Source organism: Bufo gargarizans, chromosome 4, assembly GCF_014858855.1.
Source record: "Bufo gargarizans isolate SCDJY-AF-19 chromosome 4, ASM1485885v1, whole genome shotgun sequence".
NCBI classification, from domain to species: Eukaryota; Metazoa; Chordata; class Amphibia; order Anura; family Bufonidae; genus Bufo; species Bufo gargarizans.
This window is the reverse complement of record NC_058083.1, coordinates 306,738,359-306,763,570: the sequence shown is the minus strand read 5'-3', so window position 1 is coordinate 306,763,570 and position 25,212 is coordinate 306,738,359. Positions and strand designations below refer to the sequence as shown.

At 44.6% G+C, this 25,212-nt stretch overlaps 1 protein-coding gene across 2 annotated transcripts in view; it reads right to left on the bottom strand.

Annotated features, from left to right (window-relative positions):
• RNF217 (ring finger protein 217) overlaps positions 1-25,212 on the bottom strand; it is a 94,342-nt gene that overhangs the window by 19,691 nt on the left and 49,439 nt on the right. For both annotated transcript variants that reach the window (XM_044292271.1, XM_044292269.1), the window contains exons 2-3: positions 4,530-4,763; positions 384-548 (exon numbers count right to left, since the gene is read on the bottom strand). In XM_044292271.1, the coding sequence (XP_044148206.1) occupies positions 384-548; positions 4,530-4,763 (399 nt within the window). The remainder of the gene's footprint in view (positions 1-383; positions 549-4,529; positions 4,764-25,212) is intronic.

The following is a 25,212-nucleotide window of genomic DNA, read 5'->3' as shown; positions in this document are numbered from 1 at the left end:
CTACAACTTCCACAATGCCTTGCTGTAGGCTGATACCTGTAGGCTGTTCTGGCATGCTGGGAGTTGTAGTTTTGCAACAGCTGGAGGGCCGCAGTTTGAGGATGCCTGCCCTAAGCGAAGGGTACAGTACCTCAAAATTGTGACTTTGGGGTTTCATAAGCTGTAAGCCATAATCATCCAAATTATAACAAAAGGCTTGAAATATCTCGCTTTGCATGTAATGAGTCTCTCATATGTTAGTTTCACCTTTAAGTTGCATTACTGAAATAAATGAACTTTGCATGATATTCAAATTTTTCGAGTGTCACCTGTAGTCTGACCAAGTGCTTGGCTTAGCGATTTCCAGGAGCCATTTGATATCCTTTACACAGCCAGAAACTCACCTTGCACCTGGGACACTTCTGAGCATTCCTCTGCCCATACTCAATCTCATTGGCCCAGTGACGCAGAAGCTTGTCTCCTTTCTTGTACTCCCTGCAGTTAACGCCTTCATGCCAGGGAGAATGGCACTTAAAACACCATACAAATTGGCAAGATGGACACTGAATCTAAAAGCAGAAAAAAACAAAAACAAAAGAAACTATTACTTAAAAGTAGACGTGTAGTCATTTGTTACTGTCTCAAGTCATCCAATAAGGGGGGCCAAATAAAACTTGACTATATATTCATAATTAAATACAAATAAGGCTACTTTCACATTGGCGTTTTGTCTTTCAGTTTGTGAGATCCGTTCAGGGCTCTCACAATGGGTCCAAAACGGATCAGTTTAGCCCCAATGCATTCTGAATGGAAAAGGATCCGCTCCGTTCCACCTCCATTCTGCTCTGGAGGTGGACACCCAAACTCTGCTTGCAGCGTTTTGGTGTCAGTCTGACGAAACTGAGCCAAAACGTTTTCTATGACACAATCTGGCACAATAGAAAACGGATCTGTCCCCAATTGATTTTCAATGGTGTTCAAGACGGATCCGTCATGGCGATAATACATAATACAAGATAATACAAACGGATCTGTTCTGAACGGATGCAGACGGTTGTATCATCTAAATGGATCCGTCTGACAAATGCATTGCAATACCAGATCAGTCTTTCCAGTTGTCATCCGGAAAAAAATGGATCCGGTAACTTTTTCACATTTTTAAAGGCCTGCGCATGCCCAGACCGAAAAAAAACGGATCCGTTTTTTCCGGAACACTTGGGGCCGGAACCGGCATTTATGTATTTCAATGGAAAATAATGCTGGATCTGGCATTCCGGCAAGTGATCAGCATTTTTGGCCGGAGAGAAAACTGCAGCGTGCTGCGGTATTGTCTCCATCCAAAAAACGTAAGAGGGACTGAACTGATGCATCCTGAACGGATTGCTCTCCATTTAGAATGCATTAGGATAAAACTGATCAGTTCTTTTCTGGTATTGAGCCCCTAGGACGGAACTCAATGCCGGAAAAGAATAACGCTAGTGTGAAAGTACACTTATGAATTAAGTGCATCTAAATGCCATTAGATGTAAGGTAGCTATGCTACAAGTCAATACTCAACCTTTTAAAGGGAACCTGTCATCACCTTTATGCTGCCCATACTAACGGCAGTATAAAGTAGAGACAGGCGAGTTGATTTCAGCGGTCTGTCATTTATAAAAGGTAAAAGTAAGTGGTTGCCGAGAACCAAGATCCCAATCATTGCAGACTGGGCCTGGAGAAGAGTCCCGGCCACCTGAGAAGAGTCCTGGTTATTCATGAAGTCCTGCTCTCCTGCCACCTGCTGATGGCTGACCACCTTCTACCTAGTTTTCTCTCTCTCTCATGAGGTACTTCCTTAACTAGAATACTACGTTATGTTTCAAGGCCTGTTTAAAAGGTCAAATATTAATTTAAAGGATAGCTACCTTACGTCTGGCGGCATTAGAGGCTTTTTTTTGGGGGGGGGGGGGAAGACTAACAATGAGTCATGAGACAAGACATAACTAATTGATGTTTGTTATGAATGTATAAATATCGATGTCACGCGATAAAACAATTATTTGATTTTAGTTATATATGTATTGCTATAAAATGTCAATTTATTGATGTTGGCCATCTATGCATCATCATCTCTGAGGGGATCGATATAAAAGTAACAGGAAACCCCTTTGAATATTCTCAAGACTGTAGAGGTGATGGCTAACCTCCGGCACTCTAGTTGTGGTGAAACTACGACTCCCAGCATACTCCATTCATTTCTATGGAGTTCTGAGAACAGCCAAGCAAGTGCACATGTTGGGAGTCGTAGTTTTACCACAGCTGGAGTGCCGGAGGTTAGCCATCACAGGTACGAGGGGAGGACTGAGAACTTAAAGTGGCCCTGAAAAAAAAATAAACCAACAGTGGACCCATGTTGTAGGTGGGGCCAAACTGACAGAAGGCAGGGCAACACAAGTAGGCGGAGTCAACACATATAAGCAGGGAAAACTGAAGTAAGCAGGGACAGCAATACTGTAGTGCAGCACAAAGTACCGCCCCAGAAGGACCAAATACCACAGTGCAGCATAAAATACTGCCTCAGCAGAACCAAATACTACAGTGTAGCACAAAATATTGCTACCCGTGCCACAGCATGAAAATGTAGCATCGTCCTGAGGACGGCAATACAGCTGAATTGAGAAGAGCACCTGCGGCTGCTGGCCAAGTGGATAAGTGTCTGATGCTCCAACATTAATTAATGCTGAGAGCATCAGATCTTCATGTACCTGGCTGGCGGCCATGAAGAGGCCTTGGGTGGTCCTCTGGGCATCGACCTACCGGGAAATTTCCCAAATCGTCCCTGACATCTACCTTCCACCTGTTGTGTGCTTGAGTAATTTCAGCAGATCAGTGAACCTCCACATTCTGGTTATATACTGAAATCAAATTTGCATCCTAGTATACTGTGGCATCTCTAATATTGCCATGTAATACAAGTCATAGAGCTAAAAGTCTGCAATACTGTTACTAATGAATTGTAGGCACTTTATGTGTTATGTAACTGCTCTACATATTAAAACCTTTCAACAAGCTACAGTTTAGTCATCTGCAGATTGGTATGCTAATAATGATGGTGATCCGCTGGTAATCCCAAAGGGAATGTGGTAACTTAGGTTCAGCATCGATGCACATTCGAAATAAGCTGGGTTTACCCTCAAGAAGAACATGGTCAAGCAATAGAGCTCATCTATTTCTATTATACATTTTCACTGAGCGTTTCATTAATTTTTACACACGTTCCATCAACTGACGTGTGGTTGATGCTAGATCTACATAACGTAACCAAAGCTATAAGATGGCAAATTCTCCTTCCACCTAATAGGCAGCGTCATCTCAGCAATACAATCATTTATATGGTACCATGCAGATGTTGGCCTTGGCCGATTTAAACCGCATGATAACAGAGCTACAGTATATACTGTAATATACTAATAAGATTTCAGTAAAAGGAGCATTTAGGTTTTGTTTTATTTTCCATACATTTTTAGATGTCTGGTATCAATCTCAGACAGGTTTGTTAGGGTAGGTGCACACCGGACCCCATTGACTATAATGGAATCCAGCAGGGATCCTGCCACTTTCTGGCATATGTACCTGTTTTCACCCATACAAAAAACATTGCACGCAAGTTTTTGTTTTTTTCCGGCCAAAAGCAGGCATTACTCCAGAAAGCGGTGGCATCACATTGAAATCAATGGGATCTGACGGTGAACAGCAGTATCTGGCTAGCCTGCAGGATCCATTTAACAGGTGGTCCTGGTTAAAAGGAGAGTTATTTTAAAGGAAATGTGTCACCAGTTTTCTGGTGTAAAAGAACAGTGAAATCTATGGCAGTTCGGAGCTGCTGCAGATTTCAGTTTACGCACATGGGCTGCTAAAGGCTTGCGCAGTCATAAATCAGGTGCATATATCATAGATCAGCATAAAACGCGGGTCTTTGATAAATAAGGCCACTGCCACTATCAGTCCTTCCACTTGTAATAATTTTTTTACGATGTGGAAGTTATGGCATGTGCATAATAATTTGGAAAATTGTGTATAATGAGATTTAAAAAAGAAGGACCAGGGACTGGCAGAGCTGTGCGAGAACCATATTATGTCACGGTCACAACGAATGGGAGTTGCTGACAAATTATTACTGCCTTCAGGAATTAATGGAGTACAGCCCCAATGCCAGAAAGTGGGAGCTGCATACAGAGCCTTGTGTGTACATAGTTCTGCCAGCTTGCCTCATCTAGGCCTCCCTCAGTGCAGAGAGGTCACCACAATCAACCCTATTAAACCAGGCATAACGCCTGGTGAGGTGAATTTAATGAGCCCTCTACCGCTGCAATTATATGTACTGTTGCAGCATAATTATTACTTTTATTCCTATGCAAATTAGGTGATTGGAGCACTGAGGGGCTGGCCTAGCCCCTCTGAGCACCGCTTCACCCCCTCTTTTCTCTGACTGCCAATCCCCCTCATGGCCTGCCCAACCTGTTGGCCAGTCCCACCCAAATCACTTCATTCTGCGATCACCACTGGCTTACTTTGAACTTGTTCTCGGATTTGCTCGGGTTTGGAATGTGGATCTTCCTCTTGAAGGTTGTGAAGTGCCTGCACTGCGGGCAGGGCTTCGTGCTGGAGTCTATACGGCTAAGTTCCAGGAAGTACTTGTACTTGATGATGTCATCATGTGGCAGGTTGAACAAAATGGTGGATTCCTCCAAGTGTTTATTGCACTCTGTTATTGGGCATTTAATCTCCACTTGACCAAGCTGCACCTGTTAAGTAAAGGTAAGAGATAAGCAAAGGTTTATCAATGTTGTCTCTTCTGTGCTTTGCAGAGTAAAGTCAGTTTTGTAAAAAAAAATATATTACACAGCAATTTATAACACAAAGGAATATTTGACACATTGGGACATCTTCAGTTTGAATGTACTATATCCACTAGGAATATGGTTTTCAAACGTTGATCAGAACCCTCTGTGTGGGGAACCAATGCTTTCAGTGCAGCACTTTACCCCTCTCAAGTAAGCAGACCACAAAGAGCAATACTCCGTCTACAGAAATGGGACCCTGTGTACAAGGGCTATTCACAGGAGCAACTACTCAAATCACATGACACCATATAGTAATGATATTTCAATCAAAAATAGTTTCATTGCTGACTGTTTTGTGCTTCTGTATTGAGAAATAAATGCTGCATGCTAATACATACAATTATTGCTGTATGTACATGTACCGTATCTTTCACACCATAAGACACACCGAACCCTGTTTTAGAAGGGGGAAAAAAAATAATATTTGAACCAAATGATGCCCTAAATAATTATTCTTGCAGACAGTTAAAGAAGCATTCCCTTATTCTGAGCTGTCAGAAAGGTACAGGGTGTAAACTGTAGTGAAGGTAATCTTCTTACCAGTGACTGTATTTGTGAGTTATAACCTCCCTTCTAACAACACAGCATCTTATGTGTGGACAGGAAGTCAGTTTATTCTCCGTATTCCCAAGGGAGCCTCAATGTCAGTCTCATAGAAATGAATAGAGAAACTGACTTCCTGTCCTGTGTCAGTTGGAGAGGCAAAGGGTCAGTCACATGACACAGCTAAGGATCAGAAGGGAGGTTATAACTACAAATACAGTCACTGGTAAGAAGATCACTTTCAATACACCTAATGGGCCAGGGAATAAAGATTTTTGTGGGAGTGTTAATGTTACCAAGTGACTTATTTTTCTCCATCATAATCTACTGCTACCCTTGACATACACTTGTTATTAAGACCTCATACACGTTTGAAACACAGCTACGTTGCCCCTTTATGCATGTGGTTTAGGCTACTTTCACACTAGCGTTCGATCGGATCCGTTCTGAACGGATCCGATCATAATAATGCAGACGGAGGCTCCGTTCAGAACGGATCCGTCTGCATTATTTTTAGCATATAACAGCTAAGTGTGAAAATAGCCTCGTACGGATCCGTCCAGACTTTCAATGTAAAGTCAATGGGGGACGGATCCGCCTGAAGATTGAGCCATAATGTGGCATCTTCAAACGGATCCGTCCCCATTGACTTACATTGTAAGTCTGGGCGGATCCGCACGCCTCCGCACGGCCAGGCGGACACCCGAACGCTGCAAGCAGCGTTCAGCTGTCCGCCTGTCCGTGCGAAGGCGAGCGGAGCGGAGGCTGAACGCCGCCAGACTGATGCAGTCTGAGCGGATCCGCTCCATTCAGACTGCATCAGGGCTGGACGGCTGCGTTCGGGTCCGCTCGTGAGCCCCTTCAAACGGAGCTCACGAGCGGACCGACGAACGCTAGTGTGAAAGTAGCCTTAATGTGTAGATTAAGTTTTTGAGGTATTTTTTGGCCTCTATTGACCCTCTTGTTTTAATTTTCTCTTAGGTTTTCTTTTTTCTCCTAGATTCTACATTCATTTTATTGACCATGGTACACTAGTGCTGTGCACTTTTCAACTTTCCTACTGCTTCCCAAATACTCTGCAATTTAGACACCAAGAGATACTCTTGGGCACCTGATGTGCCATGCTTCTTTACTCTGCTGCTCCATGTGCACTATGGCGAGTTTCCATCTTAGGCTAGTTGCACACTAGCAGTAGCGATCCCAGCCTGAAACAGCCTGACGGAACAGCCTGCTGAATTTCTTCGCACTCCGGCATAGCTGGAGGTTTGTAATTGTATTCTATGCCGAGACCCTGCTGCATCACACTGTCAGACATACTGACATTTTAGTCCCATGTTTTGGGAGAGAAAAAAAAAGTATGTCTTCTTGTTTATTTACTCCCCCTCTCTCCACAATAACCTCTGCACAGGTCACAGAGCATGTTAGAAAACACAGAAATCAACGAGGTCCCCTCCAGATTATTGTGTCTATGGTCCAAGTGGCTGCTGTAAGGCATCTCTAACTGCTGTTGAAAACAGCTCAGGCAAGATGACTGCCTCCATTATCTTCCACGGAAAATAGGATAAAAAAAATAATCTATAAATCAGAAAATAATAGATTAGAAAAGAAAGTGTTTGTTACTATCTGATTTTAATTGCCGAAAAAAAGATAGGTGACCCATTCCCTTTCAGCATCTCAGCCTTGTATAAGCTTCCTCCAGAAAGGAGACCATGGCATGTCTCAAAGTCAAAGAGGTTATTTGTTTTTTTACAGCTGGAGAGCTCCAGGGTTCACCAAGGTTTGGTTTGTTATGTGAGACATCTTAGAGAGAATGATTTATGGTATAGTGAGCAGAGTGATCACTAAAAGCTAGCATGTATGGCCTTCTGATACAAAATCTAGAACTCTCCAGATAGAAGTATGCAATGGAAACACACAGTAATGATTAACAGACCCGCCTTTTGAGTCCCTGCTGTTCTCATCCTATAGAGCCTTACCGTCTCCTGGTAAGCACTGGTGTCATCTAGATGGGTAACTTGTGACCCACTGATCTCCACGCTCAATCGGTTTAGCTGTTCTGTTGACACAAATTAAATCCCGTCCTCTGCACAACCTGACACGGAGCAGCAGGTTCAGATGCTTAGTCATTCCTAATTACATCAGACGCAAACGTAGCATGAGGGATCAGCTCTAGCCTCGACTTCTACGAGGCCAGGAATGTGCTGCTTAGTCTACAGCAAAAACCGTACATATGGATATGGGCAATATTTAGTCACAGGGACAGTTTATGTTTGGCAGGCGAGTGCGACAGTCGTGTCAGGGCCAAATTTACTAACATTTATGCATGCAAACCGGTGCATGGACTGCTTTAGAATCGCCTAATATATGATAAGGCGCAGCAACGTAAGGGGGAATCTAAGACCTGGGGGGGGGGGAATTATCAAAGACCATCTTTTGTTTTGCCGGTCTTTGATAGTCCCTGTGCTGCTGAAGGAAGCGCCTACCTCTGACGGATATAGTTCTCACTCCTCTTTTACGCCCGTTTCCAGGTGTAAATGTTTGCAAATTTGCCAGGGCTGATGTCCTGGCCCCCACCATTCCCAAGTGGTGATGATGGCTCAAAACCCCCGTGAGACAGAATATTGCTGCATGGGAGTTTCAAAAGTTGCAAAAAGGGATCTTGCATCTTTTTACTCCAAAAACTGGCGTAGCTTTCATACTATATTTTGCAGTATCCATTTTCCACATACACAAGTCTATGGATGACAGGTGACTACACAGTGGTGTCCATCAGAGGTATAAGTCAAGAGGTCCTCCCATTGTATACCTCCGGCAGACACCAGAGAACACAGTGTGAAAGCAGCCTATTACAGCCATGTACATATGAGCCCCTAGCCTGTGTCTATGAATGACACACACTAGGGCTGCACGATATGGGAATTTTGTGCGATTTGCGATTAGGGCCCTAAAAATTGCGATAACGATATGCGATGCAATATTTTAAGGGAATTGTGCTAGAGGTCTATTTGCTTGGATTTTCAAGGCAAAAGCACACACAAATTACCGATAATGCTGAAATGTAGTTATGCTCAACTCAACTGAAATGCACAGTGTTTTTCAAAATAAAACATTTTACTAAATTAAATAACATATTTGCATTACTGCAAAAGTACAAAATACAAAACTTGCCATTTTCTTAATAGCACTGCACAGAACAGATAAATAGAATAAATAGAAGAACATTTGTTCATTAAAATAACGACTTGCCTCCAGCCCATCCTCCCTCCCCAGCACTGTAACTGATGTATCGCCGGCCGCGCTGTGCAGCACAGCGGCCGGCAATTCATCCGTGTCAGCCACGTAAAAAGTCAACCATCGCTTTATAAGACGCACTGCCATTCTCCCCCCACTTTTTTTGGGGGAAAAAGTTAGTCTTATAAAGCGAAAAATATGGTAATACAATTGCAGCATTTTTGGGTCGGCCAATTGGCGATTGCGGTATGGCGATTTATTGCTTTGGCGATATATTGTGCAGGCCTAACACACACACACACACACACACACATATACACATACATACATACCCACTAAAAGAGTTAGGGGGAGATTTATCAAAACTGGTGTAAAAGTAGAAATAGCTTAGTTGCCCGTAGCAACCAGATTCCACCTTTTCACAGCTCAGCTGGAGTTAATTTCACACCTGCGGCTGTTCTCTCCGGCAGGCTGTTCCAGCATACAATGTCGTTCAACCGGACAGACAAAAAGAGTTGCGTGCAGTGGACCCCATTATAGTCAATGGGGTCCGGCAGGCACATGGCAGTAGCCGGCAATGCTGGATCCGGACCGTCGGCAGGTCCTTCACAATCCTCTGCAAGTGGATGAGGTGAGTGATTTTTTTTTTAACCCCTAACAGGCCATATTGAAGTAGTGTAACCGTTTCTTACAGCAGGGCTTGACAAATTTCTTTGGAATCTAGGAGCCAGCTAAAAAAGTTAGGAGCTAGGCAGAGCTGCGTCATAAAGCCCCTAGTAGGTGCCCCCATAGTGCTCCCCCCCCCACTTTTCCATAGAGCCCCCACCCCCCCAATAATGCTGTATACCATGTTACATATACCGCCGCTCCGTCCCCGGACCCTATTGACTATAATGGGGACAGGGGTGGAGCTCCGGCGCAGCACGGCAGTTCGCGGTGAGAGGCCGCCGGACTAAAAAGTTGGACATGCAATACTTTTAGTCCGGCGGCCTTTCACCATGCAATGCCGAGCTGCGCCGGAGCTCCGCCCCCATTATAGTCAATTGGGACTGAGCAGTGGTCCGGCGAAACAGCGGAAGGACGGATCCGACATGGGTGAACAGCCTGCCGGATCCGTCCTGCCGCAAGTGTGAAAGTACCCTTAGTTATATAGCTACTGAATGAGACAGAAAAAGGGATGCCTTTAACATATATATCTCCATGAGAAGCCAATTTGATCCTAAAGGGTTAATTCAAACTGTAATCTAAACTCTGTCCTGTCACTTCTCTTATCTCTCTGCTCCTGTCCCTTAAAGGGTTTCTACCACTTCGTTTTCACATAATTAGCTTTCAGACACTAGCGATCCGCTAGTGTCTGCTCTGCCAAACAATCCTAATATAATAGCTTTTGGGGCAGCCGTTTCGAAAAAAAAAATCTCGCGCATGCGCTGTGTGCGTCTGTATTCGGCGCATGCGCAGTGAATGTCCGACCGCTTCCCTGCTCAGACATCTCCACTGCGCCTGCGCCGATGACGTCATAGTGCTCCGAGGAACAGGCGCAGTGGAGATGTCTGAGCAGGGAAGCGGTCCGACATTCACTGCGCATGCGCCGAATACAGACGCGCACGGCGCATGCGCGAGAATTCGTCCGCTTGATCGCATTCCGGAGGAGATGGGCGGGCTGGAGGGACGCGCTGGGCGGCGGCATTTTGTGACGGTAGACCGATCCTCTAGGTGCTAATGACGCCCCCATAGCACCTAGAGCAGTGTTTCCCAACCAGCGTGCCTCCAGCTGTTGCAAAACTACAACTCCCAGCATGCCTGGACAGCCTTTGGCTGTGCGGGCATGATGGGAAGTGTAGTTTTGCAACAGCTGGAGGCACACTGGTTGGGAAACACTGACCTAGAGGGTCATTAGCATATCAATATAAGTTCTTTTTTTAGCGAAACGGCTGCCCCAAAAGCTATTATATTGGGATTGTTTGGCAGAGCAGACACTAGCGGATCGCTAGTGTCTGACACCTAATTATGTGAAAACAAAGTGGTAGAAACCCTTTAATCTTATCACTGCTGCAACAAAAGCATCAGCCCCAGTGTAAACTGTTCTAGAGTCTGACTCGTGGTTCTTTTAACTCCAAGAATCAAATGAGTCTCTTACCAAGTCGGATCTTTAGATTCTATAACCTTTGACTCATTCGATTCTTTCTCAGACTCCCTGTACTTGTGTCAGTGACTCAGACCCAGAGCTGCTAGTGCTTGCATTGCCTCAGCTCTGATTGGTTGGTGGGGTGTCATCAATAAATATAACTTGGACAACCCCTCTCTCATTTATTCATATACAGGAGGCGGGAGCTGGCTGCAGAATCACATAGCCGGCTCCCGACCTAATTTATACCGATATTCTGGGAATTTTTATTTTTTAAAAAAAAATAAAAAATTCCCACAAATCTGCTGAAAATTAATGTTTATTGTTAATGTGTAGTTTTTTTTTTTGAGTTAACTACCGCAGATCGCAGCTACTGCTCATAGAGGTCGGGAGCCGGCTATGTGATCCTGCAGCCAGCTCCCGCCTCCTGTATATGAATAAATGATAGATTAATCTTCATTGGTGGTGCAGTGGACATAGCTCCTCCCCTCCTCCTGTCCCCTCTCTCCTCATTGGCGGCAGCAGCAGCAGCACAGGGGGGAGGAGACACTGCTTCCTTCTCCCCTGTGCTGCTGCTGAGGGAACACGGAGAGCGCTGTCAGCAGCGCGATCTGTGTTCCCCATACACTATCGGAATATCGGCAAAATAGATGCCGATACCGATAGTGTTCAAAATCCTGAATATCGGCCGATAATATCGGTAAATCCGATAATCGGTCGATCCCTATTTCAAACGGTGCTGCCTCCGGACAGAACGGCAGCTCCGCACCCATCGCCCGGGCACCTTTGAAAACGGGCTGACAAATACCCAAGCGCCAGGACTAAATTCCTGGTCGCCATGGCGACCTGGTGCCTGGGATTTGTCGAGCCCTGTCTTACAGCCATTAGACTGGACTAATGCCAAAGTGGCCGTTAAAAATGGTCTCCATTATTTCAATGGAGTCCGTCAGGCCGTAAAAATGGACAAAAATATGACATTCTATTTTTTGACGGCCGCTATTCACTGGCAATTAAAAAAACGGCCATGTGAATAGCCCCCATAAAATGCAACGGTTCAGAAAACGGCCGTGTGGCGGCTGTTAAAAAACACAGCCATTTTTCCCTGTGACTGTAGCCTAAGGTCAACAAATACTGCACTGACAAACTGTTAAAATACATACAATATATAGCCATAGTATAAATATCTTTTCAACATGGCAGCATTCCACGTCATCTATGCCTACTCAACGTGTCGCACGGACTTCAAAGTAGTCTCATGAAAAAATAATTCGGGGAGCTTTTATTACTAGCTGGCCATTTTAGATGTATGCTCGGAAACAAGAGCCGTGGTTGAAAACAATCTATTACAAGCGTTTACTCTGTCTGAACATGGTGGTAACAGCCAAAACCCGTGCTGACAGGTGGGTTTACCGATAGCCAGCATTAATTACTGCTATCAAGGGATATCTTCCAAGTACACCGCTACAACTGGAGTTCCCCTTCATAATCTACGTAGTTTCTTTCAACTTTGATAGTGTGCTGTCCGCATCAGTATGTCCGTTCTGTAGCCCCACAAAAATAATAAACACCATCCGCAAATAAAACTAAAACGGATGCCATCCATTTTTTTTGCGGACCACAAAACACATACAGTCGTGTGTATGTAGCCTTAACATCAGGCAGTACAAAAAAAAAAAAAAGTACAAGATAAAAAAATTCAAGGAATTCAAATTTTACTCAACTTTTTATACAGGGTTCTGCTGTGACTTACTGCAAAAGGTCTTTCAAAAGTCGCATTTTCCTGTAATAGACTACATTTGTCACATAGTCATTGATCCAGAGTAGAAGGGGGTATTATATTTTATAATCAACACACCTCTCCACGAGCTGAATTTTAAAAGTTGTTATCCAGCAAGAAAAAAACTGCCTAAACAGCTTAGGCCTCGATTACTTCGCAGTCAAGATCTGGCTGCCTGGTTCTGCACAAATGCCGGACAAAAAAAACAAACAAACAAACAAACAATTGCGTTCACTGTCGGACCTCATTACAGTCCATGGGGATCCAGCAGTCTGCCGAAACAGGCTGCTGGAAGTCCTTGACGGAGATGTGAATGAGGCTTAAGGGTACATTCACACGACAGTGGAAAAACTGCTGCCATTTTTTTTTTATGGCCATCACACGGCTATTTTCAGAACCATTGCAGTCTATGGGGCTATTCACATGGTAGTTTAACAGCCAGTGAACATGAATAGCAGTCATCAAAAAATAGGACATATCCTATTTGTGGTGTGTTTTGATGGCCAGAGGGACCGCATTGAAATCAATGGGTCCGTTTGTATCAGCTGTTTAACCAGAAGTGCACCCGTCTAAAGCTCAATAAAAATGGGTACACTATGAAAAAGAAACACTCACCTTACCATAGGCCCAAGAAGCGACACTTGCTTGCACTGGAGGCAGCAGGACATGACGCTCCGAGCTTGATCATGTGACGTTATGACATTAGGAGTGTCAGGTCCTGCTGCCTCCATTGTGGAGAGGTATTCATTTTATTTTATTTTTTTAATTGTTGCCACTATTGTGGAGGGAGGGCATTATATATATGGAGGCCATTAAGAATACAAGGGGCACTATGGTACCATTCTTTATACAGGGGACACTAAGGGGTCCATAATAAATACTCAAGGCCACTAAGGGGGCTATAATGTATACTAGGGCATTAATATATATTCAGAGCGCTGTAGGGGCATAATTTATACAGTAAAATAAAAAGCCAATGAAATTCATCAGTTTTTAATGGCAGATGCAAAACGCATGACAAATGGAAATCGGTTTGTTATTTCCATCAGTTAGGCCTCATGCACACGACTGTAGCAGTCCATGCCCATAGTGCGGCCAGCAAACAGTGGGTCTACAATATACGGGCAACGGCCACGTGTGCACCGTATCACGGATGCAGACCTTATTACTTGAATGGGTCCGCAATCCGGAGGACACGGTGCGGAACTCCGTAGCGCTTCCGTAGGTTTTCTGTCCCTGCCTCGGCACCACAAAAAAAGTAGTGCATGCATGAAATAACTGATTACATAGCTGAAGTGTGAACTCAGCCTAAGGGCTCATGCACACGACCGCTGCTTGTTTTGTGGTCTCCAAATTGCGGATCCTTGTCCGTAATACGGGCAATAATAGGACATGTTCCATTTTTTTGCGGTATGGCCATGTGGGTCAGCGCTACAGCAGTCACATGTCTGTATCGGGAGGGAGCAGGAAATAGAGACTAATGGCTCCCCTGGGCAGTACCGGACCTGGAGTGGCGAGGGATAGGGTAAGGTGAATATGCAAGGCGTTTTCAAAATACTTTTTCCCGCCTGGTCAACCCCTTTCATTTGGCTGCCATTTACCTTAGGCCTCTTTCACACTGACGTGTGCGGCCTGTTGCCGTATTGCGGCCCGCAAACTGCAGGCCGCAATACACGGACGCCGTTCCGTGGGCATTCCGCATCACGGATGCGGACCTATTCACTTGAATGGATCCGCAAATCCGGAGATGCGGAATGGTGCGGAACGGAACCCTACGGAAGCACTACGGAGTGCTTCCGTGGGGTTTCTTGCCGTTCTTCCGTTCCGCAAAAAGATAGAACATGTCCTATCTTTTTGCGCAGCGGCCGGATCGCGGACCCATTCAAGTGAATAGGTCCGTGAGCCGCTGCGGCTGCCCCACGGACTGTGCTTGTGCATTGCGGCCCGCATTTTGCGGGCCGCTGCACGACCACGGGCCACACACGTCAGTGTGAAAGAGGCCTTACTCAAGGAGTAGTTCAAACAATAAAAATAACTGATGCCGAAACAGATCCCTAAAAACAATCCCATATCTTCAGACACAAAATTACCTAAAAGTATTAAACGTATACAAATGGAAAAGTTCTAAAGAAAAATAAAAGTAACAACTTGGCATGCCCCCACTCTCTTCCAATAAGGCTGGACTTCATGAAAGGCAGTCCAGCTGTTTTTATTGGAGGGCGAGAGGGTACCACTGACCGCTATGTTTTTTGAATAGTGAATGCGCCTAATCTCATAAGCCTTCCAGTGATGTGACAAGCCCACATGTCCAGGAAACCAAAAATGTTTTCCCATGCTGGAGTGTGTGAGCACATATCTGGATGTAAAGTGAAAAGAACGTCTGAAGCTTGGCCAGGGGAAGCCGTGAAGAGCCTATTAATAAGCCAGCAGGTCACTTAGAAGTGTTCTCTTGCAGGGGACTCTGGGGAGCTGCCAGCCAGGATACATTTTTATGCAGGAGGTCAACTACCCGGCTGACGTTAAATTGCCAATAGTGATGTTCACATGTTTAAAGCTGAGCCATTAAACAGTTCTTCCCACAGGAAGGGCCAGCACACAGACATTTCCGTATATTTATTCAGTGTAGAAAAGTCCGTGAAAGAATCCAGTTATCCCAGATCAGGAGGCGCGCAACAAACAATTCACAGCTAAAGCCTGGCCAAAAACAGACGGATATTTTGATCGGTACAGCCGTTCATGTCACAGTCCGTCTGGATGGTATCAAAGGAACATCGGAGAGCTGCTCTGTAGGATCAGCTCCTGTTCTGGTGGAGTCTAGTCATCCTTATATTTCATGGACAATGTCTTGTAACTCTACGTTTCAATGCCTGCCTGGAAAAATCGATAGTTTGCCATGGGATCCATGAGTGATCAGTTGATTGTCCGGCAGCCACACTTTGAGAAGACTTGTCTCTGAAGACCGTAATAGCCTTCACTTTACTATTTACATGAGCTCTTTAAAAAGTCATGAAACACCGTCTCGCTGTATTGAGTGACTATAATGGAGAGGAGCAATAAAACAACCTATAAAAAAGCTGTATACGTTCCCACGCAGTTGTAACGGTACTATACAGTACAGTGCACCTTTGTGTTTGTTTCTCCAGCTTCATTTACTTTTAGAAAACCGGTTTCATTACTGTAAAGCCAGCAGACTGTGTTTGTGTGCTCAAATCAGTGCCCACTAAGCCTTGAGCTGATGACCCGGCTGGATGCCAACGTTGCACTGACTAATGCTGGCCATACACAGAGGGATTATCCAGGATAGGAAAATACGGCTGCTTTTTTTCCCCCCCAGAGACAGCGCCACTCCTGTCCACAGGTCGTGTGAGGTATTGCTGCTCAGAGCCCCATTCAGTCCAATGTAGCTGAGCTGGACAGATGTAGTGCTGTTTTTTGATGAAAGCAGCCATGTTTTTCTAACTCTGGACAATCTCTAACAAAAGCAGTCCCGTAAGAAATTTTAATTTTAATATGTTTTGGTCCCTAAGCCTTTATATTTTTGTAATGTAGCATGAATTTTCTCACAATTTGGCCTCATGCACACGACCATTGTTTTAGTCCGTATCAGAGCCGCAGTATTTGCAGCTTGGATGCGGACCCATTCACTTCAACGGGGCCGCAAAAGATGCGGACAGCACTCAGTGTGCTTTACACACCTGTTGCTCTGTTCCGTGGTCCGCAAAAAAAAAAAAAATATAACCTGTCCTATTCTTGTCCGTTTTGCGAACAAGAATAGGCAGTTATATTAATGGCTGTCCACATCGTTCCGAAAATTGCAGAACGCACACGTACGCCATCAGTGTTTAGTGGATTCGCAATTTGCGGACCGCGAAACACAACGGTCTGTGCATGAGGCCTTTCTTTATTCTGGATTTATCAGCATACCGTTCCTCCCCTGTACCAAGTGAGCCACACTCCTTGAATCTCTGGTGTGGAACGGAAGTCAGTCTCTTTAGATGCTAAGATCACCATAAGGCCCCTTTCACACGGGCGAGTATTCCGAGCGGGTGCAATGTGTGAGGTGAACGCATTGCATCCACACTGAATCATGACCCTTTTTTTTTCACGCAGCCCTGGCCCCACATAAGTGAATGGGGCTTCAGTGAAAAACCTATTGCACACAGAAGCAAGTGCGGGTGCGATGCATTTTTCACTGATGGTTCTAGGAGATGTTGTTTGTAAACCTTCAGTTTTTTTTATCACCCGCATGAAAAACGCATCAAAACGCATTGCACTCGCACGGAAAAAACTGAACGCAATCTCAGACAAAACTGACTGAACTTGCTTGCAAAATGGTGCGAGTTTCACTGAACGCACCCTGAACCCCGTCACGCTCGTGTGAAAGAGGCCTAAGGCTCATGCAAATACATTTCTGTGTGTTCAGAAGGTCAGCCCACCAGTCACATGGTACAACTGATGTACAGAGCGGAGGCTGATAAAATCAGGAATAGCCTTGCTGTAAGAAAATTAGCGTCATTACCATTTGCCTAACGGCATTAGAACTGGACCAAAGCATTTTTTTTCAGAGTGCTTCTATAAACACAACTGAATCAAGCAGTGCTGATGATGAGAGTACAGTAGACTCAAAGTCAGGCAAGCGCTCACACCACCGTATGTTAAGTCACTAGGATGATGTGAGTTAGGACTCATGTACACGGCCGTTGTGTGCACTGGGGACTGCAATTTGCAGTCCCCAATGTATGGGCAACACCCACGCGGATTCCGCGGACGGATCCAGACCCATTCAACTTGAATGGGTCTGTGATCCGTCCACACTACAAAAAAGTATTGCATGCACTAATTTTTTGCGGTGTGAAGGCACAGAGAGAAACCCCCTGAAAGAACTATGCAGTGCTCCGTGCCTGGGTCCGCATCCGTAATGCGGTGCAAAAATGGCCGTGGCCCGTATATTGTGGACCTGCTGTCTAAAAATGGCCTTATGTACTCAAAGTATGACTTTCTTTATGACTTGTATAATAAAATAATTTACAAACGAAAAATGGCCTTATGTTATACGTTCATATTTGCATTGGAGGCTCCCATTCGAAACATAGGGAGGTGTTGGTGGCATCCTATGCCAGGAGAGAAGTGCGGCAATTACCGTATATCTGCCATGAACTAGTAGCAGACCTCAAACCCCATTTCTGGAAAATAAAATGTGTGTAGGCTCTGTTCACATCTGCATAAAATTTCTCCATACAGTGCCTTGCAACCCCCTTGACTTTTTTTGTGTTTTGTTACATTACAGCCTTAAGTTCAATGTTTTGTTCATCTGAATTTTATGTGATGGATCAGAACACAATAGTCTAAGTTGGTGAAATGAAATGAGAAAAATATATAAATAAAACTATTGTTTAGAAATAGAAAACAGAAAATTGGCATGTGCGTATGTAGAAGTCACATAATTAGTGAAATGATATCCACCTGTGTTTAATCTAAGTGTCACATGATCTCTCATTACGTATACATACCTTTTTTGAAAGGCCCCAGAGGCTGCAACACTCAAGCAAGAGGCATCACTAACCAAACACTGCCATGAAGACCAGGGAACTCTCCAAACAAGTAAGGGACAATGTTATTGAGAAGTACAAGTCAGGGTTAGGTTATACAAAAAAATCCAAATCTTTGATTATCCCCAGGAGCACCATTAAATCTATCATAACTAAATGGAAAGAACATGGCACAACAGCAAACCTGCCAAGAGACGGCTGCCCACCAAAACTCACGGACCAGGCAAGGAGGGCATTAATCAGAGAGGCAGCACAGAGACCTAAGGTAACCCTGGAGGAGCTGCAGAGTTCCACAGCAGAGACTGGAGTATCTGTACATAGGACAACAATAAGCCGTACGCTCCATAGAGTTGGGTTTTATGGCAGAGTGGCCAGAAGAAAGCCATTACTTTCAGCAAAAAACAAAAAGGCACATTGTGAGTTTGGGAAAAGACATGTGGGAGACTCCCAAAATGTATGAAGGAAGGTGCTCTGGTCTGATGAGACTAAAATTGAACTTTTTGGCAATCAAAGAAAACGCTATGTCTGGTGCAAACCCAACACATCACATCACCCAAAGAACACCATCCCCACAGTGAAACATGGTGGTGGCAGCATCATGCTGTGGGGATGTTTTCCAGCGGCCGGGACACTGGGAAACTGGTCAGAGTTGAGGGAAAGATGGACGGTGCTAAATACAGGGATATTCTTGAGCAAAACCTGTAACACTGTGCGTGATTTGAGGCTAGGACGGAGGATCACCTTCCAGCAGGACAATGACCCCAAACACACTGCTAAAGCAACACTTGGGTTGTTTAAGGGGAAACATCTAAAAAGTGTTGTAATGGCCTAGTCAAAGCCCAGATCTCAATCCAACAGAAAATCTGTGGTCAGACGATCCAACTTGAAGGAGTGGTACCAGTTTTGCAAGGAGGAATGGGCAAAAATCCCAGTGGTAAGATGTGGCAAGCTCATAAAGACTTATCCAAAGCGACTTGGAGCTGTGATTGCTGCAGAAGGTGGCTCTACAAAGTATTGACTTTAGGGGGTGAATAGTTATGCGCACTGACTTTTTCTGTTATTTTGTCGTATTTGTTGTTTGCTTCACAATAAAAATAAAACATCTTCAGTTGTGGGCATGTGCTGTAAATTAAATTATGCAAATCCTCAAACAATCCATGCTAATTCCAGGTTGTGAGGCACCAAAACATGAGAAAAGTCACTGCATGTGACATGAAAATGTGTGTGGCATGCAGTGTCATTTTTCACATCAAACCAATGGACACCACGGCAGAAACTGACAAACCCCATTAAAAGCCAACTGATCTATAGTATGACAGACCCAGCAGAAGACATACGAACCATAGGAAGTCTTAGGCTACCTGCACATGTTGCAGATTCCACATGGTTTTTACACGTGGATTCCTGTGCGGAAAAACAGTTGCATAATACAGTACCAGCAAAGTATGAGATTAGACACCGCTTTTCTGCCATGCGGAAATTGACTGGATAGGAAAACTGAGCACATTTAGAGTGGCCAGTCCAAATTTTTCTATTGCTAACATAGATTATCTATTTTTGGGAACGTTGGCTAGTGTTCAAAACAATGGCACTGTTCTCGCGTCACTAGCCAGCTGTCACCAAACAAGGAGGCTCGTGTTACAAAGCTGTATTATCCATTTGTAGTTCATTCAGGAGACAAGTATACAAACGTGCAAATAGAAAGAAGCTTATAGAAGGGGACTTTACTACTTTTGCTAGAGGCAGAAAAACTCAACCAATGTAAAATTATCTTCTGAGCTCTTCAGGATTGTCCACATGGCCATATGTTTGGGCACGTGTTCCATCCAAGCGTTTCTTTCAGACTTGATGTGAATGGATCCCAGCAAAGCAGGAATACTTTTCTACATGAAGCACAGCTTACATCAAATGCTGTTTCCAGTCCAATATACTACAAAATACATTAAAGGGAACCTGTCTACAACTTTATGCCGACCTCACTGAGGGCAGCATAAATAGTGAAAGAAATGCCGATTTCAGCGTTGTGTCACTACTGAGCTAACAGTAAGGGTCCATTCACACGTCCGTTTTTTCTTTCCTGATCTGTTCCGTTTTTTCAGGAACAGATCAGGACCAGATCTGGACCCATTCATTTTCAATGGGTCCTGGAAAAAATCGGACAGCACAATGTGTGCTGTCCGTTTCCGTTGTTCCGTTCCGCATGTCCGTTTAAATATAAAACATGTCCTATTCTTGTCCTGAAAAATCGGATCCTGGTACAATACAAAGTCAATGGATCCGCAAAAAACGGATGACATTCGGATGTCATTCCGTATGTCATCCGTTTTTTGCGGATTCCGTTCCTGGAAACACATAACAAATTTTTTTTTTTTTTTTTTTTTTTTTCAATTTTTTTTCAAAGAAATCCAAACAACTTTATTTGATTATTGAAATGTATACATGCTCCCGTTTTTTGCGGATCCGCAAAAAACGGATGACATACGGAAACATTTTCAGGAACAACGGATCCGCAAAAAACGGACCGTTTTTCAGGATGAAAAAAAACAGGACGTGTGAATGGACCCTAAGTGGTTGCTGAGAACCAGCATCATAACCATTGCAGCCCAGGCCTGGAAAAGAGTCAGATCTACCTGAGAAGAGTCCTGGTTATCCATAATCTCCTGCTCTCCTCGCCCACCTGCTGATGATTGGCAGTTCTCTCCTAGAGACAAAGGGAGAAAACTAGGTAGAAGCCTGTCAGTCATTAGCAGGTGGCAGGAGAGCAGGACTTCATGAATAACCAGGACTCTTCTCAGGTGGCCGGGACTCTTTTCCAGGCCCAGTCTGCAATGATTGTGATGTCGGTTCTCGGCAACCACTTACTTTTACCTTATAAATGACAGGCCGCTGAAATCAACCTGCCTGTCTCTCTGATGACAGGTTCCCTTTAACATTAAAATCAGACATCAGCTCTTGCATGCAGTATATGGAGATGAAACCGTGGCACTCACTAGGATACAGCTCATAGCACTTCATTCAAACAAGATGGCATTAAGTCAGTGGGGTGGATGACCACGCTTTCTCAGGCTTCACGCTCCCCGAAATGTTTTAGTAATACGCAGTGAAATGTATCCTGCGAATACCCCTGGTTCATCCCCATGTACTGCATTGCATTTACTATTAATACATTAACCACCTCCCGTCTGCACGTTGACTATAAACGTCCAGGAGGTGGTTATCTATCTCTGAATGGACGTTTCTGAACGTCTAGAGATCGCAGCTGCTCGCTAATCGTGCAGCTGCAGATCACGTTGCCCGCTGTCAGTGACAGCAGGGCAACCCTTAGAGATGGCAGGGACAGTTCCCAGGTGTCCCTGCCTTCTAGATCGCTGTATACACAGCACTCACCGAGCGCTGTGTATACAGAGCAGCAAGCACTATGCGCTTCCTGTTCCGGTGGTCATGTGAGTCGGGAGAGTGCAGGAGCTATCGGGTCTTTCACAGACCTCGTACCTGGGGCTACTATATATAAAAAAATATACAAAAAGTGAAGGTAAATGTCCCCCAGAGGTCTTGTATGCCCTTATGGGGGCTGAAAAGTGTAAAAAAAATAAAATAAAAAAATAAAGTGTTAAAATAAAAAAAAAGGTTTCACATGTAAAAATAAAAATTCCACAAGAAATTAAAAAAATTAATAAAATAGACATATTTGGTATTGCTGCGTCCGTGACGGTCGGCTCTATAAATATATCACATGATCCGAGTCCGATAAACACCATTAAAAAAAAAATATATATAAAAAAAAATCACAAAAAGTGCAACACCAAGTGATCAAAAAGTATGTCCCACAAAATGGTACTAATAAGGCTACTTTCACACTAGCGTTCCGGGCTTCGCTTGTGAGTTCCGTTTGAAGGCACTCACAAGCGGCCCCAAACGCATCTGTACTGCCCTAATGCATTCTGAGTGGATGCGGATCCGCTCAGAATGCATCAGTCTGGCACAGTCTGTCCTCCGCTCAGCAGGCGGACACCTGAACGCTGGTTGCAGCGTTCGGGTGTCCGCCTAGCCGTGCGGAGGCAAACGGATCCGTCCAGACTTACAATGTAAGTCAATGGGGACGGATCCGTTTGAAGTTGACACAATATGGCTCAATTTTCAAACGGATCCGTCCCCCATTGACTTTCAATGTAAAGTCTGGACGGATCCGTCTGAGCAACTTTCACACTTAGAATTTTTTCTAAACTATAATGCAGACGGATCCGTTCTGAACAGATCCCATCGTCTGCATTATAGGAGCGGATCCGTCTGTGCAGACACCAGACGGAACCGCTCTGAACACAAAGTGTGAAAGTAGCCTAAAACAGTCACCTCATTCCACAAAAAATTAGCCCCTACATAAGAAAATTATTTATCCCCTAACATACCCCTTTTAAATTTTTGAAAAGGAGAAATATTGGAATTGTGGAATTTCGGACATCATTTTGAGCTTGGGGTAGCCAATAAGGGTCTGAACGTACTGCATTGAAGTCTTTCATTGAAGGTATACAGTACTTTAGGAAGATTTTTCAATCTATATAAATGTATAGCCATACATCATCCATTGGCCAAAAGGTTAAAGGGGTATGTCACGTTTTGATGTAATACTGATTACCTTTTCTCAGGATAGGTCATCAATATCAGATAGGCGGGGGGGCTGATTGCAGGAACCCCCGATCAGGTGTTTGAAGAGAACGCAGCGCTCATAAGCACTGTGTTCTCCTCTCTGTTTACCTGCTTACCGTTGACTTTGCAGCGGGGAGCAGGTGTAATTATAACTCTGCCGTCCCACTCACTACTATGGGGTGGCTCCTGCATAGTCAAGTGTATAGGAGGATGCTGAGAAGAGAACACAACACTCGTATGAGCACTGCGTTCTCTTCAAACAGCTTATCTGCAGGGGTGCTGGGAGTCGAGCCTAGGGTTGAGCGGTAAACCAGTGTCAACGATATACCGCGGTATTAAGAAACAGCGATATCGGTGTTTCCAAATAACCACTGTATTTGGTGACCTCATAGGCGCGATCATATGCGTGCTGACCGCTCCTAAATCTGTGTCAGCCCACCCCTGCATCATGCATATGCGTACCGTACATATTACTTCCCGCAGCGGCCGCCCTCGACTCCTCCTCGCTCCCATATTCAAGTCTCCGCCCACAGGAGAGAGGCGCGTAAAGTCAGTCAGCAGTCCGTGTCCAAGCCAAGGTGGGGGAAGAGGAGTGAGAGACCCTAACGGCCCAGGTGTCAGAAATAAAGGTTGTACTGTCTATGTCTTCTGCGGCCCTGACCTTGCCTGCAAGCTGCACTGCACATGGCCCACTGCCTGCTGAGCAGCCAGCCCATACAGTATGTAACATCTCCTTGTGCCCCGCTGCCCGCCCATACAGTATATAACGTCTCCTTGTGCCCCGCTGCCCGCCCATAGAGTATAACGTTTCCTTGTAGCCCCAAGTGTTTTTTTTCTTCTAAATGGGTATTTATTGCGATAGATCTTGTTATCGCGATACATTTCTTAATATTGCTTTCGTGGGAATATTTTTTATATCGCCCAACCCTAGTCGAGCCCCCACGATCTGATATTGCTGACCTATCCTGAGGACAGCGCCGGCTGCGTCCTATATGTGGTCATGTTATCGCCTGATGAAGGGTTTATGTTAGCCCGAAACGTTGCTGCTTGTGTACCACTGTGCCCGGCTGAAATGACATGTACAGTTCTTGAGGTGGAGCCAAGAACAAAACCTGGACGTGCACCCAGTTTTGCCAGGTTAAGAAAGAGTGCTGTGGTCAAACATATTTGAAACTATCCTGAGGACAGGTCATCAACAAAGCAGGCAACACTTTTAAAGAAACACATGAGTGGTATGTTTTTTTTTTAGGTAGCCTACGATGCAGGAAAGTGTATGACTATGTATACAACCCATCCTTGTGGCCTCTGTTGAGTAAACTGGAACTTTTCCTAACCTACACCCCGAAGGTATGACTCAAATGCAGCGTGCACAGAGCTAGTCTGCACAATGCATACGTAGACTAATACACCCAGGTTATACTGTGTAAAGGTGAATGACAACAGTAGTTCTGCTGCATTTTTATTTCCAGTTGACGTCATCCTATTGTTGAAAAATACAATATGGGAAAGTTTGGCCAAACTCTTCTATACACTCATTACTTCAGGCATAAACAGTAACGCAAACAAGAAGTTAAGTAGTCCATAGAAACCAGATCACAGATTTCATTGGAGCAGTACCTTGGAACCGAACCAGAGTTCGGTAAAAGGTTTTTAACAGTAGAAATTCATTTCTGAAGTTACCCAAAGTCTTGCAAGACTTTGCAAAGTAATACATTCGGCTCATAGGAGCCAATACATCCTAATACTGTACGGAGCGCTCGCTCCGTACAGTATTCTAACAGAGTTTTATGTAAATCGACTTGGGGTGTTTCATCTGAAGCCGATTCGCTCATCCCTATTGATGAGCTATCCTTAGCAAATTTGCTTCCGTTTAGACAGATCCGTTATTACAGATCTACCAACGCAGATGTGAACCCTGCCTAATCCTGTATAGCTGTGTGCAAAGCAGTGCTGTAGATGCCGACAGTGGAAAAACAGTGCCTGGGAAATGGCTTTGAAATCCTTAAAGGGACACTGTCACCTGGATTTCACTTACTGAGCTATTAACATCACCACATCAGTCTCCACGATTTATATTAAAATTTACTAGTATTACAGCCCTGAGTCTTGTAATTTGTCTCGAAAATCGCTTTTATTAATATGCTAATTACCTCAATAAGGAGCCCAAGGGGCTGTACCACCGGCCGTTGGAGCCCAGCCGCGCCCATTACCTCCCCACTGCTAATTTATTCACTCCTCTTCGCCAGTGTAATAGGTTTGTTGCGCTCGAAATCTCGCACATGCGCCGCAGATACAGATGTCAGCACCCGTGTGGTGTCCTGGCATCGGCCTCACAGAACAAAGTGCGCATGCGCCAGCTTAGCTCAACCCGGAGATGCGCGAGATTTCGGGTGCAACAAACACATTACGTCGGCGATAAGCAGTGAATAAATTAGCAGTGGGGCGGTGCTGGGCTCCTTATCGAGGTAATTAACATATGAT